Genomic DNA, 18,631 nt, shown 5'->3' on the forward strand with positions numbered 1-18,631 from the left:
GTTTCCATCTCGGAGCTCGGAAGGGAAACCAAATGTTAAGGCCTGGCCCAGGGCTCCCTTGGAGGTTCCATAATATTCCTATTTCTCAGTTCCTCAGTCATCTCTCCTGGGGAACCCTGGTTGGGGGGAAGCGTCCAAAGCCCATCAGATACCTTTTCATTGTCAATGTGGACAACATCTTTGGCTCCAGGATCTTCCTCCCACAACGGGGGCCCTTTTGGATCCTTCAGAAAGGCCACTATGGACTGAGGAAAAGGAGAGAGAAGGGAAAACTCATTTTAGCCAGGAAAAAAGGAGGTAAGGGGATCAGAAACCTGTCCCATCCCCTACCTGGAGACTACAGTGCCTGAAACCGGAGGCACACAGCCTATGGGCAAACGACTGGGGTGTGCCATGCCATCACCCACTGGCAGCACTGCTAAGCACCCTAAAAATGCATCCCACATGACACTAACTCTGGTCCACTGACACCTACGATGCTTCTTCAGGGACAAGAGAGAAAGTTCGAGACAACTAGTTGGCTTATTCAAAACAGAGGCACATGCTTCTAATAAATCTCATCTCTTCCAAAAAGTCTCCCTGACCAGTTTGAATAAAGGTCTCCAGTCACGTGCGATGTAAGATACTTACACATTCACACAGCCATTAAAACTGTCAATGGCATAAGCAAGTTAATCACACCTGCTTGTAACCTGCTTGGTATTTCACGATCTAAACTGGTTTGGGAGTGCATTAAATCCTCATCACCCTCTCTGGGACGCAAGTGGGAAGCCCCCCAAGGCAGGGTGCTCATAACTGTGGCCCCCTGGTTGCTGGACTTCTCTCCTTAGACACTTTTCTAGACGGACCAAGACCTTCAGGATAAAGGGCTTAACTAGCCTTTGTCTTGTGGACAACTGATTCAGCTCTCTGCTCCCCTTGGGCAGGACACACATGGAGCAGGAATGTGGGGGGGTGGGGGGTGGACACGTCCCTTTGCTCCCCTCCCCACCAGTCACACGACGGAAGCTGCATTCCCTTCACTTTCAAACAGTCATCTGAGAAATGCCGCTCAAAGCCTCTGAGAGCCAGGACCAGGTACCAAAAACCAGCTGAGCCTCCCTCCAACCCTGGAGAGGTGGCCTCGTCATCAGACAAGCCCTCAGTGTTCTGCAACTGGATGCAAGATTCCATTACATCTACCCGCTTTGAGCACGCTCCTGTGAGCAGATGATGAGCTAGGTGTGCCACGTGTGTGCTGGGAAGGGAGGGAGGTCTGTGGTGAGGACGGAAAAACCCCTGAGTGAGGCTGTGCATCCAGCCCCCCACCGGTCACACACAGACGACCTGGGAGGCTTGCTATTTCTTAGAAATTCCTTTTTGGAAAGAGCTCTGTGGGAGAGTGGGAGTCAGCCAGGACTTCGCAGAATTTCATTCAGATAGTGGTCCCTGTCTGTCCAAACAGAGCTATGAAATGCCTGCTGGCAAGAGAAGACGGCTATTCCTACCAGGCAGAGGCGGATCAGCCTTCTCTCAGCACCTTGTCAAAGCTTCACTGTGATGACAACAGCCAAAGTGAGGCCAGCAGCGCTGCCCTGAAAGCCCCACTCACCCACAGCCACAGGGCACGCCCACGAGCCATGCGATTAAGATGCTTATGGGAGCCCACCCGCCTGTTGTTCCAGAAAGCCTGGTGCAGATGCTATCAACTTAGGGTACACCGTGGACCTCAACAGTCTGTGCAGCCTGAGACTCATGGGAAAACACTCCTTCCGATGTATGTATGCACAGTGTCTAGGGATAAGGTCCACAGCTTCCAGGAGATTCTCAGTAGCATAGGAACTCAAAGTAGGTAGGAACTACTGCCCTGGGGGGGTTGGGGGGGGGGCACTCTTGGCCTGTGCCAGCACCAGCCGAGTTAAAGTACTAGCACCCCACCCCTGCCTCGGCATCAAGGCCCCTTCTGAACAAGGGTACAGCAACAACAGCCAGACTGTGCACCCACCCTGCCGGGGGACTCCTCCATCTTCCCAGAGATAGAAGCTCAGGAGAAACCCTGAAGGGAAAACGGACCCGAGACCAGGGAGGGCTTTGCTCACGGCTGCTCCCCCTGAGAACCTGGAGCTGTCGGGCAGCCATGGGGAGCTCCACCATCACACCCCCCTACCCTAGAGAACCCCAGGGACTCCTCCCCAGTCCTTGATGGTCCCATGGGCTTCAGGGACCCTGGGACCAAGGATGCCCTGTCCCCACCTATGACCCTGACCCTGTACCATGCTCAGCCACTTCTCCAGCTCCTTGATGCCAAGATCACAGGCAGGATGGGAGCGAGCAGATCCCATACACCTGGTCTTTGTGAGAAGGTGGACAGAAGCCAGGACTCAGACTCCCCGACCCAGGCAGGTCCAGACCACCTACCTGGGTGTCTCTCCTGCCACTGCAGTTCTGAGAAGCTGCTATTCCCTGCTCCTCAAGCCCCGGACGGACTCCTCAGAGGGCCAGCTAAATATACACTGAACACAACCTCCAGACACAAAACAAAAAGCCCCGCCGCCTCTATCAGCAATGCCCCCACACCACCCAGCTTCCACATCTGAGGCGCACGTGTTACCACTTCAGCTGACATCTTAACACAGAATAAGAGGGGTTAAGCAACTCTAGTTGGTAGAATTATCTCTAAGTGTCTAAGTGGGTGTTAAGATGATGAGTAATCAGGCTGAGTCTGTATTAAGTAAAAGCTGCGGCAACTTAAAAAAAAAAACAAGATTTAATGGATAAATAAGAAATGACCAAGGAGGTAGGGGGAGAGAGGCAGAGGGAGAAGGGCATGGACAGCCACACAAACAGATGGACAGACAGAAAAGAATGGAAGGAAACAGATGGAAAGAGAGAGGAGCCCAGGGTCTAATGCAGTCTAAGCAGGAGAATCAGAGAGGGTGGGTTCAACATATGCTGCGACAGAAGGAACACATGGCCCTAGCCAGGGCAGGGGCTGCCGCCTGGACCAGAGCAGGAGAAGAATGATCTGAGGGAGGGAACACGAAGGAGGAGAACCAAGGGCAGTGGAAGGACTCGGGCCCCGGAGAGCTGCCAGGGGATACAGGATAACACCTGCAGGGCAGAGAATCTCCATCCTTATTTTCACTGACGCTTTTCTATCTCTTTTTGAATCGGATTTGTAGCCGAGAATGGCTCAGTGACGTGGGCATCTCATCTGGACCCAGCTGCTGCCCTGCCCGGGTCCTGCATGCTGTGCTAACCTGGGCACCACTGGCCCCCTCAGGCCTATGGGCAGCCCCCAGGGACATGACTGCAGAGGTGAAGGAGGGCTCTGGACAGTTGAAGGGAGACTCTGGCCTCTGCAGAGGAGGGCATGATGTCAGATGTCTCACTGGACAGAGTGATGTCAGATGTCTCTCTCACTGAAAGAGTCATAAACTGTCTACCAAGCAGCGGGCCATCCCCTCTGGTTTCACAGCTACAAACTTCTCCAGGCATTCTGCTGACCTGTGTTCTACAGATGAGACTCCCTCAGATCACTCTGCCCTTCCTCCTCTGCTGAGAACAAGGCAGGGAAATTTACCTTAAACGTCACAGCTCGGTTATATTCAGTATGAAATGCACCATCCCTGTGAAAACACGAGAAAAAGGTGTTAATGTTAGGATTGGTTATGAAGACATGGGCTTCCCAGGTGGCACTAGTGGTAAAGAAGCTGCCTGCAGGAGACATAAGAGACTTGGGTTTGATCCCTGGGTAGGGAAGATTCCCTGGAGGAGGACATGGGAACCCACTCCAGTATTCTTGCCTGGAGAATCCCGGGGACAGAGGAGCTTGGTAGGCTATGGTCCACAGCATCACAAAAAGTCAGATACGACTTGGCACACACTCACCTGAAGACACTTAACCTTTAGATTTCCTGCAGAATCTTAGTAAGATTCAGCTGTTGAACACAGCTCAAGTTTTTTTTTTTAAGAAATAATTGTAAACACAAAAAACATCATTCTGAAATAAAATTAATCTCACTAAAAACTGGTTTGCAGAGAATACCAATGAAAGCTTTTAGTATTTATTTGGAAATTGGAAAAGTCCATGTGTACTTACTGGTAATGGAATAATTCAACCTTTTTGTCCTTTGCACTCAGGTCAACTTTCATCTTCTTGCACAATTTTCTACTTTCTGCGTCACTGAAAGACACAAATGTTGGGGAAAAGACACTTGTTACCTAAAGTCCTTGTGAAGGTTTTGACAGAGGAAAATCTGCTGGTGACCTAAGAGTAAAGGAGATAACTTAGGATTCTCAATAGCAAGTGAGGCCCTCACTACAAATGAGTTCTCAGAGAACTGGAGGAAGGAGGGAAACCAGCAGGATCTGGACTGATCTGGAAAGACAGAGGCAAGCAGATGGGGAGGACAGATCACTGCCTGTAAGGGGCCATCTGGTGGATCCAGACAAAGTAAGTTCCCTAAAAGCTTAGTGGGCAGGTGGCACATTTTAAGAAAAACAAGCTCAGGGGAGTGGTTCCCAATCCCGGCTGCTCATTAGAATCACCTGGGGGAAGTTTTCAAACATACTGATTCCCTGACCCTCTCGCAGACCATGACTCAGAGGCTCCACCTGTGGCCCCAGCGAGTTTTTTTTTTTTTAAACCTCTGATTTGCGGCATGTGCCACCACCAGACCAGGGTAGGAGAAAAATGTTCTATGATGTTGAAGGAGTTACAAAATCTGATCAGTTATTGATAAAAGCCAGAGAGAGAACAGCGAAAGGTTCAGTGAGGTGCTAGCGTCTGCAGGATCACACCCCTGCAGCCCTTCTAACGAGACGCGTCGGCCGGGTGCCATCCACTGTTCCCCAAGTGCTTATGCATGACCCCTCTAATCTTGCTTCCCGTTCTGTTAGACCTCTGATCTCAAAACGTGGTCCCTGGACCAGCAGTATCACCACAGCCCAGGAGCCTGTCAGAAGTGCAAATTCTCAGCTCCTTCCCAGACCTATTCAATCAAAACGCCCAGCGGGTCCTCATGCAACCGTGTTTTAAGGAGGCTCCCAGGTGATCTGATGCCTGCTGCTACCCTGCCTGGCTCTCCCTCATCTCTCCAACCCCTCTCCCACCCCCATGAGGCTTGGTTTGCCCTGTGCCCTGCACCAGTCCCCTCAGAGACCTCACCTGCTCTTGCAGCCTCCCTATGACCTCACCACACTCAGCCAAGTCTTCCCAACTTCCAACCAGAGGCAACCAGCTACCCCACTCATACGGCCCTGCTCCTCATGCCAGGACCCTCTCCCCACATCTCAGTGGACTACTCAGTGAGGGTCTCTCAGCAGCCCCCCCACCCTGCACCAATCCCAGCTGACTACACTGCTGCTGCTGCTGAGTCACTTCAGTTGCGTCCGACTCTGTGTGACCCCATAGACGACAGCCCACCAGGCTTCCCCGTCCCTGGGATTCTCCAGGCAAGAACACTGGAGTGGGTACACACTGCATGAGAAAATTTGCTCTGCCTGGTATGACCACCACCTGAGGGAAGTCCTGTCAGCTCCCACCTGTTCACCTTTGACAGCCATCAGCTTCACACAGCTGTGCACCAGCCCTGGAGCAGATGGACTAATTACACCATTCAGCTCAATTCTAAAAGCCACACTCACAATGGACAGGCAACACTATGGAACCTCATTTCAAGTGTGAATATGCAATTTGCAATTCAAGAAGCATGTCTTACCGGCCAGGTGCGTGGGTTGGAGAGGGTGTGTCAGGCACACTCAGGGACCCCCCGAAACCTCCACACCATCCCTCCCTACGCAGTCCTACTTGTAGTGGCCATCACTGTAGCCCCTGCAGCTTCTAGCCACAACCCTGCCCCAGCTCACAGAGAACTCAAGAAACGCTCAATGATCTCAGGAAGGAAGGCTAATGACGCAGCCATGGCTGCTCCCCCAGGGAGGTGAGAATCTTTTAAGATAGGGAGTCCAGAGAGGACAGAGAAGCTGGGGTGCGGAGGGGACCCAGAAGGGCCAAGAGCGTGGGGGCCTGTAAGGTGCAGCCACGAAGCCACGCACCCACTGACGGTGGTGATTACCGTCTAGTCTGCCCTGTCCCACACGTGCTCTGTGGTGAAGCCACATGGACAGGCAGCAGGGTCTGTTTGACAACTGTGTCCGAGGTGCCCTTTCCGTGCCCCAAGGAAGACGAGAGGGCTCAACTGGGATGTTTACAACCATTCCCTTGGCACTTTCCCTGTCCGGATTTGTTCTGCTTTATGCAACGATTTCTGGGACCACCTACTGTCCACTCAAACATGACAACAAATAGCGGCTATGGCAGAAACCAGGTTCAGGTACCTGCCGCACCCTTGCCCTATGCTAGCATCCAGCAGGGGCGCCCAGACTGCAAGGCAGCCTCACACCAGCGCTCTCCTCATGGAGCCTGGCTGGCAGCCTCTTCCTGTGATTTTATGAAGCAAAGAGAGGAGAGACGGGGCCTAGTCTTTGCAACCCCAACCCCGGCTGGCTGTGCAGAAAAAACCTACTCCTTGGGAAAAAGCCTTGCTGTCCCGGGGAATCCAGGCCAGGCTTAGGAGTATTGTCCCAAAGCAGCTGGCTGGGCTGGGTGGAGCTTTGGGGGTGGGCATGGAGGTTCCTCTCAGGCATGTCCAGCCCCACCCGCTGCCAGCCTAGGACCCCATGACCCTCCAGCAACCACAACTCCATCTTGGCCACAGGATCCCTCAGGCTGACTCTGCAACCCTCTCCTCTCCTCTGCTTCACACACCCCCACCCCCCACCGCCCCCCCCCACACACACACAGCGCGCGCAGGCACCTAGGACGGTGGGTGGGGAGCCCGCTTCCCAACCTCTATGAGCACCTCTGTTCTCAGATCCCAGCACCTCATGCCCCCTCATCTGGCACTGCCGCCCGCCCTTCCCCACTGGCTCTCTGCCCTTCCCCCAATATGTCCACTGACTGTCAGCCCCATCAGAAAGGTTTGCTCCACCAAGCCAATGGCTTTGTTTTGTTCATGGCTGGTTCCCCAGGGTTACAACGGCTGAGGGCACATAGCAGGCGCTCTATAAATAGCCTGAGTGAGTGAGTGAGTGATGCTGGCTGTCGTGCTGGGATGAGGCGCTCATGGCTGGCTCTCTGGGCTCTGCCTACTTAGCTCCAGGAATCCTGCCAGGTGACAATTCCTGACAGTGCGCTTTCAGATCGGCTCCCCTCCGTCCTATGATTCTGACTCTCAGAGTGTGTATGTGTGTGTGTGTGTGTGCGCACATATGCACTAACTGTGCAGTACACGAAAAGTCGTAAGAGTTCAAGAAGGGGAGAAATTACCCAAGCTCAGGGACTTAAAAGGATCTGGGTTGATAGATTTCGCAGTTAACTGTGCTCCCGCCCTTCCCTAGCCAATGACTAATGCTCTGGCAGGGAAGGAGACAAAGGCAGACAACAGGGAATGAGCTGCTTTGCTGGGATGAGAGGGAGGGGACAACCACAGAAAGTGACTGGCAGTGCAGAGGTCTTCACCTGTCACTCCCCAGACTGTCCTGCAGGAACCAGCCTTCTCTGCTGGCTCCTCACCGTCCTCTGCCTGGTTACTGGTTACTCACCCCGACCTGCCACATCCCCTCTTCCCCCGCCTCCCTGGACTCTGCTCTACAGAGAATGTGGAGGAAGATCACTGAAGCCTTTTCACACTTCCCTCCCTATCCCCAGCCCAGACAGCCCAGTGTTTTTGTTCAACTTTGTTGTGGGTCGCTGGCCAGCAGTGCAGAGAGTGGCTGCAGGTATACAGTGCTGTGCTTACTAGATCTGCACGTGCAATGAGGATCATTCAAGAGACCCACCAGAGATAAAAGGTGAGAGGGTGAAAGCAGAAGAGGGAGAAGTAAGGTGCTGGAGGCTCTGCAAGGGGGTACTCGACTTACAGAAGTCACAGCCTAAGTAGGAAATCCTCCCGCAGTGGCCGCCAGCTGCAGCGACTGGGCATCTAGGTCTGGCTCTGCCACTAGCCAGCCTGTGACCTCCAGCAGGACCCTGGTTCCCCAGCTGCAAAATGCAGAGCTGTCACACAAGCTGGACAGAGCTTTCCATCCCCCTATGGGGTCAAGTATTACTAAAACACCAAGGCAGGCTGCCTGCATACGACGGATGAACCAGGAGCCAGAAGCCAGGACAGATGGTGGAGATTCAAAAAAGATCTGAACCTCCATCATCTCTCTCCTAACTCACGATCAGATCCTCGCTTGGCCAGGCAACAACCTTACATCCACTCAAACCCTGGGCAGCCTCCTGCAGCAGGCAGAAAGCAGACTATAAGGATCCCCAGCTTGTCTTGGACACTGTGTGCCCTTGGCCCACTCAGCCTTCCTGGGGTCCGTTTCCCCACCAAAGAAGAGACCCTATCTGCTGGGTCTAACACGGCAGGATTCTGAGCAGATGTACCTGTGACCCTGAGGGTGAGAAGGAGAGGAAAGGTGGGACATGTTCCCCCCTTCAGAGACATGAAGAAAATGAAAGATGAGCGAGTGAGCAAGAAACAGCATCAGAGTGACTTGTAGAGGACGACATGGAAGGAAGGGGTTGGAGGACAAAGCCGGGAGACAGAGAACAGCCCTGGAAGAGCTAGGCCTCCAGTTTGCCAGGACCTGGGGGGCTGGTCATTAGCCCTGCTGACAACGGGACTCCCACAGCAGGATCCTCCCAGGTCTGCCTGTCCTCCTGGGTACGACCTCAAGAAGGCACCTGATCGAGCATGAATCACCCAGCAGAGCTCATAAGAGAGACAGGACACAAGAAAGAGGAGTGTGTCATCCCATCCTCCACCTGCTTCCCCAGCCCAGCGGTTCTGGAGGGGACACAGAGCCCTCATGAGAGCATGGCAGCATGCCAGGAGGTGTCTGAAGCTACAACAAAAGCACGACAACCGTTTCTGGAAGCCCACTTTATATCCCATGGTAATTCCACATGCTTACATGTAAAGGAGCAAATAATTTCTGGAAGAAAACATGGGCTTCAAAATATGTTATGCCTGCCCTGGCAGGCCCCCCCATCTCGGATCTGGGAAGCCAGTGCTGCTCCTGGAGAAAGACAGCAGATGGGAGAATGAGAGCGGGGAAGGAGGAAAATGCCGTAACATAATGACCTTCACCCTCGGGAGAAGAAAGCGGCAAGCACCCCATAAGGCTGCCTCGGCCCAGTGAGAATCAGCCCCTGGAATCAGCACGCCGGGCACAGGTCCCGCCTGCTGGCTCCAGCTTTGCTGTCCAGACAGCAGCACTCCGAGCCAAGGCCGAGCCCGATGCCAGGCTGCAGAGCACGCAGGGAATACCAACTCCCTTACACACAACCCACTTAAGAGCTGAACAAGTACCACCAGCCAACCCGAGTGTGGCTGCTGACATCTGAGCCAGGAGGTAGAGTGAGGGAAAGGGAGAGCTGACAGGTCCCTGGACGGAGGCCAGAAAGCCTACAGACACCTCAGAGCAACAAGTTACGGGCCTGGGGCCTGGGAGAAAACCGGCAGAGAAGGGTGTGTGTGGCTGTCGGTGTGTAGGCAGGGGTAGGGAGGAAAGAGCCTGAAAAGCAAGGAAAAGAGAAGAAATATCCACATAGAGAAGAGAGGAGGAAAAAGACCAAAAGAATGGGCAGGGACCAGAGAAAGGAAGAGGCAAGAGAAACCATCAAAGGAGAGGAACAGAGGAGGAGAGAGGCTGAGAGGGAAGGACAGGAGGGATGTCAGAGGCAGATACCTAGGGTGGGGAAAGGCATGAAGACCAGAAGACACACCCTCCCACACACTTAGATGAATACATGTGCCTTCATGTGCATACATACAGGCACCTATGTGTACACATGTAAGAGCCTGGTAGCTCCAGAATGTTCTCAACCAGGCTATGTAGGGATGAGAGCAACTTGGAAGATTCAACTCCATGTTTCACCCAAGAGTAGACTGAAGCCCAGAGACAGGCAGTGACTTGCCAAAGGTCACACAGCTATTTGCTGTCAGAGCCTAGGCTCAAAGCCAGGCCTCAAACCTACAGTCCCACAAGTTTCACAGCACCCCATAGTTCTTAAGGGTCCAAACAGAACAGCCTGTGCACTGCAGCTGACTCATCTCTCTTCAGAGGCATCCTCACAATGACCAAGGGGTCCTCACCCAAGGAAAAGCTCTTGAAGACAAATACATCATCTCCCTCCCTCCAGCTTCTTGATGCCCTAACAAACTGGCCCAGATGAAAAATAAAAAGAGTAGAATGGGATCTCAGATTTAAATTCTATTCTACAAAGAACTTTCATTTACCTGATCCTCACCACGGACCCAGAAAGAAAGCAGACTATGTATTATTGTTCCGTTTACAGATGAGTAAACAGATTCAGGGTAAGCGACCTGGCCAGGGTCACTGGGCTACTAAGCAGCTGAGCTGACCCTTCAGCCAGGGGCTGTGTCATTACAGCACACACTCTACAGACTCCCCACCCTGGAGCACTGTCTTCTCTCCCCCAGATGCCCCCTGGCCCCCTCACCTGCCTTCTAAAGGAGGAAAGCAGAGGGGCCATCATCCCACCGCAAGACCCGGCATCCCTATTCTGCCTCCATCCCTTCGCTGGCAAGGCGGGACGCAGAGGTGGGGAACCACATGCAGCAGGGCCCATGCAAGGGCAGCCGTGCTCCGGCTGTTCACCTGTGGTCCCCGCTCACACGCCTGCAGAGCAGAGGAGAGCACTCGCCGGAGCATTTCTGCCCTTCCATCTGCCCACCCCAGGGGCATCTCATTCAGACTCAAGAACACAGCTGAGTGCTGTTAAGGCGACGGTTAAGAGCTGTCATCACAGGGCTTGGAAAGAACACACTGGGTTCCCCTAATGGTTTATGGGGCACGTTCAGAAATCTCTGAGCAGGAGAGCTGACAGAAGGGGTTCTCCAGCTCACATCCATGGGGATCTCCCTGTGTAATGGTGATCCGTGCCCTGCCCCCCAGGGCGGCCCGCATGGACCAGAGCTCCCAGTTCTACCCCTGTGGTTGTTCTGGGGAAGATTTAGTTGTATCCTACCTCTGATATTCTGGCTTCCAACATCATCCATTATAGCTCCATAATCCACCTACTTATCTAAACTTTTAAAAGCTACTTAATATTTCAGCTTATGCCTCCTCTTAGAGGCATGAGTTGAGTAGCAATTATGTGAACAGTCAACCCTTTGTCTTCAGGTTACCTCTTTAAAGTCATAAGTTGCCCCCTAGATCTTCATCTTAGAGCATCAAATCACAGGATTCTCTCTCCCAGTGGCACTTTTTATTGATTCCAGACATTATGTCTCCAAATGAGTCCCCAGTTCTCTTCTTCTTAGTCTGTCTTTACACACCAAGCCCAGTCCCATACAGTCCTGCCTGTCCAGGGAGCAAGGCAGGACTGTCACCTCCAGTCCCATCGGCCAGACAACCCAAGGGGCCACACCACAGGGAGCTGCCTGCAGGGAAGCCCCGGGCATGTGAAAGACTTGGTCCTCTGAAGGCTTGCCCCAAGTCTGAACTCAACCTCCTCTGTGAAGTTGTCTTCAACCTTTCTAGGCAGAATGAATGAAGTGACTGTAATCACCTGGCTAGATGTCTGCTGCCTCCTTGCACACTGCAATCCTCAAAGACACTATTAGCCAGGTCTGTGCCTCAAAGCACAGAGTAAGTGCTCAAGTGAATGGACCCAGGTGGATGGGGTTCATCCACCTAAACCAAGCTCTCCCGCCCACTTCCGCCACCTACAAGCCTGGGAAGAACTCCCTGTGATGAGGCTCCATTGGCTTGGTATGGAGATTCCAGAACACCCTATCCCCTCTAACGGGCTCTATCACTTTGCCAGTCACACAGAGCAGTCCTGGTAAAATACAGGAGAGAGACACACCTGGGAGACAAGAACACTTCCAGACCCACTCTGAACTAGAAGCAACCAACAACTGAAATCTCGTCAACTGTTTAGTGAGCCATCTGTTCCATTAAACTGGTGTTTGAATCAATCGGGAGGTGTGAGGCCAGACAGGTGCGCGCGCGCACGCATGCACACACACGCACGCACACACACACACACACACACACACAGTACAGCAAACACTGCTTGACGAAGACGTCTTCTGCTCTCATTCAGTGCTTTGTCAAAATATGACTTTCTATCAGTTCTCTCCAATGACAGGCAGGACCAGCTTGAGGCTGCTGCTGCTAAGTCGCTTCAGTTGTGTCCGACTCTGTGCGACCCCAGAGACGGCAGCCCACCAGGCTCCCCTGTCCCTGGGATTCTCCAGGCAAGAACACTGGAGTGGGTTGCCATTTCCTTCTCCAATGCATGAAAGTGAAAAGTGAAAGTGAAGTCGCTCTGTCGTGTCTGACTCTTAGCGGCCCCATGGACTACAGCCTACCAGGCTCCTCTGCAGCTTGAGGTTACCAACTTATAAAACAGTTGTGTCCCAGAAGTTTATTTGCAAAACAGCCACTGAGAACTTAGGTTGAAGAGGGAGATGACTGCACTGGAGTGGAGCCCCGTGAGTAACAGCTCACGGAACCCACAGAGTAGTAAAAGGTTTGTGACTCAGGCAAGGACAGAGATATTAAAGGTTACAAAGACCCTTATGGGCCATGCAGGAAAAGAACTGCCATGTTCCCAGGAGAGCCCCACCTCGTCCCCATACTAACAAAACTGTAGTACTACCTGTGATCCTCTCCCCTGCTCTTCCCAAACTCACGTTCCCAATAAACCCCACATCCAGGTGAGGACCCAGCGGCCCTGGGAACACCTCCTGTCCTCGATCAGAAGGACATGTAAATGCTGGTGTCCACCCAGTGCAGTGCCTTGCAGGCAGACAGTGCTCAACAAACGTGTAAAGAACAAACCTATTCTTCCCGACCTTTTCCGTATGTTTCACTGTCTGTGTCTTTGCTCTGTTTTTGCCAATCTATGCCCAATTGGGAACTAATTATGTGACAAGAGGTGTGTGTATATAAATCCCAGCAGCAAAAGTGCTGAATGTGGAGAGATGTGGCAATTACTCCTAATGAGGAGAAGGAAGGGAAGCCGAAAACACCATGGACTTAAAACCCCCAAACTCAGAAGGATCTGAGGAGTTCAAAGCGCCCCCTTTGCCACACTCAGAAGGGGCCTCCTGTGGGCTGGCGTGTGATTCTGCCACCATGACAGTGACACAGAGTCTCTGGGAGGGGGCAGGGGCAGCAGGAGGAGGAGCAGCTCACAGCCTTGTCATCGGGACACATTGGGGTAGGGACACAGGCCAGAGCAAAGAGCTGGAAGGACTCAGCCACCTGTCCAGGACTGACCCGTGTGACGGAGCCACCTCGGAAGCCAGGGCAACAGACAGGTCTGCCAGCTGACTCCCAACTTGTGCCCTGTGGGCCCTGGAGACCCCCATGAAGGGCCTGGGCTGCGGGTAAAGCACATGGTTCTCAACGCAGATTCCCCCCATAAACGAGCCCACCAAGTGGCCCTGAAAATCATCTTGCCTCTTCGGGCATCAAGGCTCCTTCTGCCACCCTCTGAGAAGACAAAAATCAAGTGCATGACTAACAGAGTAACAAGTAAAAGTACTATGTAAAAGGGAAGAAGAGGGGTGGGGAAAGACAGGAGGGGGAGCCACACCTACCCTTCTCCAGCCCATAGCGGTCCTGCAGCATCACTGGGGGGTTTCGGGGGAGGGCGTCCTTCTGCAGTTGTCTCTCCATCATACCTCCTCTCCCAGAATATCAATCAGGAACAATTCCCACCCAACCTACCAGAGCCCACCCCTCGCCCTCCAGCCACCATGTCCCACGTCCCCAGGATCATACCCACAGTTCACCCAGCAGATGGTGCCTTGTCCTTTCACTGCCTGGGCGACAGTAGACAATAACTTGAGGTGACTTTCAGCTGCAGCTTCTGCAAAATAAACAAACAAATAAACACCTGTACCCAAGCACACTGCCCCCACCCCTGCCATCTTGCCTCGGCAAGGAAGGACGGAGGCCAGTCCTAGAGGCGAGGTTCTGAGCACCAGCTAGAATGCATCCCTGTGGGCAACGGTTCTAACTGAGGACCATCCAGCTCTTCTCAGAAAGCCCCGCTCCCGCCACCCTCACAGACGCAGAACCCGTCACCCCTCCTTCAAGCCACGTCTCACACCTCACTCTGCCAAGTCTCTCAGGTAGATCCTCAACTCCCTGTAGAATCTCTGACTCGTTACCTTTCTGGGACACACTTTGAAAATTCTATAACCAAACAATTACAGTTCTATAACTAAGCAGGCAATGAGTCTGCTGGTTCCACGCTTGCCTGACCTGGTGCCCAACCTGGGAACTGACAAGGGCAGGGACTAGACCCTTTCCTTCACCTGTGCATCACACACTCACCTAGGGGCTCTGCATAACACCGTGATTAAATGAGGTTTACCTGCGACTCTGGTCTCTGATGGACTGACGCTAAATGTACCCAAGTCACTCTCACAGCCTGCTTCTCCAGCCTGGCAGTACCCCGGGGGGGTCAGCTGCAGGACCACGGACTACGCCTCAGGGCCAGGCAGAGTGAGCATGAGAAAGGACGAAGTGTTGGGGCAGAGCCCCTGGAATGTACGCTACGAGGGCAGGCTCTTAGACATGGAGCCCCTGTGGCCAGGATCACCATGCCACCAGCCTGTGGTGCTCCACTGCGTGGTGGCTGTGGCCGGGCTGTCACGTTCCCCCATTGTCCCTGTCAGCTAGCTCCCTGGAAAGGGCCCCTATGCAGACACTGTGGGGACAGCAGGCTGCCGCCCTCACCCGCCAGAAACTGCATGATATGTTTCAAAGCCAAGCAGAAATGATATCTGAATTATTTGCCTCCTCAGATCTCCTTTTCTAGTGTGGATAATGGAAGCTGTTTGTGAACACAAAGCCTGCTGAGTCTTTTATGCAGTGAACAGAAAACATCCTTCAAGAGCCCTGCACAGAGCCACCCACAGAGGCCCTCCCTGAAACCCCCAGGCCAATGCGGGGGGTGGGGGGTTGCGGGGGCTCAGCCGAGGTGGGAAAGGTCGTCCTCACCCTTCAGACTGGGATCGGGAGGCGGGGGAGGGAAACTTGAGTAGAGCACATGAAGCCCTCTCCCTAAGCCTGCCTTTCAGCCATGGAAAGGGAGGCACTGGCTAGGAAGAGGAGGGGAGAGAAGCCAGTGCTCCTGAAGCCACGGGAGGTCCCCAGTGTCAGGACAGGCCTGGGCAGGAGGCATGAAGGTAAAATGACCACTGGGGTCCAAGCCCAGAGATCCAGACCAGGGAGGAGCCAGGTGCACAGGGCTGCTGAGAGCTCCACTGCCAAGAGGCAGGGACAGAGGTTGGGCCAGGGCAGAAGAGAAAACAAGAGCGCTCCCAGCCCCTCAGGCCCTGGGCTAGACACCTCACCTTCCCACTCTCTACTCTCCGCATCTTTTCCTGGTGGCTGAGCCTCCATCACTGCAGACTTTGCACGTTATTCCTGCCTCCAGCAGAGGAGGCCAGGCAAAAAAAGGGGACAGAGGGACCCGCCCTAGCGTCCACCGCCTGAAGGACCTTAGGCCAGGCAGCTCCAATTTCCTCACTCGTAAACTGGACATCACCTGACAACCTGCACTGCCTCCTCACGCTGCTGCTGCTAAGTCGCGTCAGTCGTGTCTGACTCTGTGTGATCCCATAGAAGGCAGCCCACCAGGCTCCCCCATCTCTGGGATTCTCCAGGCAAGAACACTGGAGTGGGTTGCCATTTCCTTCTCCAATGCATGAAAGTGAAAAGTGAAAGTCAAGTCACTCAGTCGTGTCTGACCCTCAGCGATCCCATGGACTGCAGCCCACCAGTTTCCTCCGTCCATGGGATTTTCCAGGCAATAGTACTGGAGTGGGATGCCATTGCCTTCTCCGCCTCCCTCATGGCAAGGCAGCAAATGAGAGTGTGTCTCAGAAGTTCCTTGCAGAGCCCTTCTAAGAAGGTGAGCTTATGGGAACGGGTGTGCACAGGGAAGAAAGTGAGCATGTTCCTGGGTGGGCTGACGACCCCCTAGCTCCAGGGGCACCCAAGGATGTTGAGACACGCTTGTTCAGGGCCCTGGAGCCCAGGCCTCAGGAGCGACTCTTACTGCCCCCTGCCTCAGTTTCCCCCATTCCCAACAGAAAAACAATCCCTGGGAGCGTGTGCCAGGCCCTCAGAACGGCATGGGCCAGCACGTGCCGGGTGTGTGGAGGACGCAGGCCTCAGGAGGGACACGTGTCTATCCAGAAGATCCATCAGCACCACCACCTCCCTGCTCCCGCCCTGGGCTGGGTGTCGAGTATGAGCTGCTGAGAGAGCTGTGCCGGAACTGGCCCCGACTACCGGCTACTGCTTCTCTGGGGCACAGAAAACTTGGCATCCTTGAGGGCAGCAAGAACACTTAACTCTGCTGGAACAGTGTCAAGTCAGATGTTCGAAGTCGCAGCCAAGAGCTGAGCAAACCTCTCCGTCTATGATGCCCTCTCCAGCCTCAAGGTCAGAAGAAGCAAACCGCTATTTCCACCCCACACTGAGCGCGGAGCCCACTCCAAACTCAGTCTCCTGTTCTGACCCCAGAGCGAGACAGACTGGGGCCAGGCAAGGCCAGGACTGCCAGCCTGGGTGTGTGCCCCCATGCCTGGGGCATCAGCTGGAGACAGGCTGGCCCAGTCAGTCAGTTAATCCACAGCTCTGGTGAAGTGTGGCCCTGGTGGGGATGGCCTGCTGTCCAGCAGCCAGAGAGTCCATCCAGGGTGTCCTCTGGCCTCCTTCACACACATTTCGTCTCCCTCCTGAGGCACTGAGGGACTCCAGGGGGCTTTTCCTAAGGAACCCTGGTAAAAGGGAACTAAAATAACCTCTTAGGGATCCAAAGCAGCAGCACTAATGCCCCTTCGTCAGGACCCTCGGTGAGCAGTTTTTAGTCCTGGGGTCTCTGCCTCCCATCTCTGCCCCCGCTCCTTCCTTTCTATCCCACTGCATCCCTGACCACGGCCCCAAGGCCAGGAGAGGCACTCACCAGATTTGGAGTAAAGCACCAGTACATTATTCCGGGTCCTGAGAAGTTTTTTCAAGTCCTTGGGGTCAGAGATTCTCTCGATGAGTGAGGAGAACTTTGCGGAGGACAGCCACGTCGGCAGGACCACCTGGGGATCAAGGAGCCAAGGACCGTGAGTCCCAAGTCCCAGTGGGCCCGAGGACAAGAAGCACCCCCAGATGTGTTGCCCCTAGGCACAACTGACTGGGGAGGGATAAGGTACAACCCTCCTTTCAACACGACACCTGCCTTTTGCCTCACCCCCTCTCCAAATCCCAGGCAGCACTAGTGGTAAAGAAGCCGCCTGCCAACGCAGGAGACCCGGGTTCCATCCCTGGGTTGGGAAGATCCCCTGGAGGAGGGCATGGCGAGCCACTCCAGTATTCTTGCCTAGAGAATCCCATGGGCAGAGGAGCCTGGAGCACCACAGTCCACAGGGTCACAAAGAGTGGGACACGACTAAAACAACTTAGCACTCACGCACGTACTCTCCAAGTAGCACCCCTCCCACAGGGACTCTTCCAGCCCACTCCCAGCCACCAGCTCCCCCTTCCTCTTCGTGCACTTTTTGTATGAGGCCATACGGACTGCATGGGTGCATAAGCATGCTGCATGGACGTTCCTGCCACCCTTTCAATCAAGACCTCTCTGCGAGGTCAAGGTCTGTACTCTGCCCTGCCCTCAAATGTCACACAGTGGAGCGATGTGAAAACTCCATCCCGCCTAGAAGCACCAAAGCCCCAAATCCACAGAGAAGTATGATCGCCTCTTAATGTGATCCCATTCAGGATGGGAATGAATGGGTGGGTGAGGGGTTTTCCACTTCCCCCACTTAGCTAATGGTCTAAGGAGACCAGCCAACAAGAAACAAGCCAATTCTCCCACAGAAAACCCTGAACACCTTGGGCCCTGGAAGTACCAGGCCCTGCTGCAGGCATGAGAGGTGGGCTGAAAGCAGGAGCAGGGACGGGGAGGCTGTTAAATGTCTGAACAAAACTGTGACACAGCAGAGCCCCTCACCCACACAGCCGGCCAACAGGCCCCTGCACAGCCAGCAAAGAATACCGCAGTTAACACCTGGAGAGACGGAATAAGAAACGCTCTGCCAGGAGACACCAGGCAGGGTGCAGACAAACTGAACCTTGAGATCACCCATCTTCTCTAGGCCTCTACCCCTCAGCACCTTCCCCTCCCTCTTCCAGAATGTTGCTAACCTAGTCCCCCCAAGAGGGTTCTGGAGGAGGAATGTAGTAAGAAGAGGCAACTACAGATTATCCGATGCGCTTGATCTTATAGATCAGTTAGTTTGACCAAAGTTGCATAGCTAATAAGAAGCAGGGCTAGCATCTGAACCCCCGTCTCTCTATGTGACCCCAGGTCCTCTTAGGCCATTGCCTCTTTGTAGCCAGAAGTCTTGCATTGAGTCTGAGCTCCACTCAATAGCGAAGATGCCCAGGCAACATCACTCAACCTTCTACAGACTTAGTGCTTCGCATCCAATGTGGACATAATGATACCTCCCCTCGTGGGACAGCTGTGAGGATGAAAGGGGGTAACTTATCGAACATGCCTTATAAATCATACAGCACTCTAACAGTACCAGTTACT

At 53.8% G+C, this 18,631-nt stretch overlaps 1 protein-coding gene across 10 annotated transcripts in view; it reads right to left on the reverse strand.

Annotated features, from left to right (window-relative positions):
- The window catches only part of PDIA5 (protein disulfide isomerase family A member 5), a 92,771-nt gene that overhangs the window by 55,927 nt on the left and 18,213 nt on the right, over positions 1 to 18,631 (reverse strand). For 2 of the 10 annotated variants that reach the window (XM_086402959.1, XM_086403004.1), the window contains exons 2-6: positions 17,006 to 17,132; positions 13,804 to 13,891; positions 4,082 to 4,165; positions 3,563 to 3,608; positions 153 to 245 (exon numbers count right to left, since the gene is read on the reverse strand). In XM_086402959.1, the coding sequence (XP_086259085.1) occupies positions 153 to 245; positions 3,563 to 3,608; positions 4,082 to 4,165; positions 13,804 to 13,891; positions 17,006 to 17,132 (438 nt within the window). Of the gene's footprint in view, positions 1 to 152; positions 246 to 2,397; positions 2,708 to 3,562; positions 3,609 to 3,785; positions 3,890 to 4,081; positions 4,166 to 4,403; positions 4,433 to 4,530; positions 4,596 to 8,952; positions 9,059 to 13,803; positions 13,892 to 17,005; positions 17,133 to 18,631 lie in introns of those variants that run through there. The other 8 variants (XM_086403031.1, XM_086403023.1, XM_086402994.1 and 5 more) reach the window with 7 other exon arrangements.

This window comes from Bos grunniens, chromosome 1, assembly GCF_055505025.1.
Source record: "Bos grunniens cultivar Pamir isolate PY7600 chromosome 1, Bosgru_T2T1.0, whole genome shotgun sequence".
NCBI classification, from domain to species: domain Eukaryota; kingdom Metazoa; phylum Chordata; class Mammalia; order Artiodactyla; family Bovidae; genus Bos; species Bos grunniens.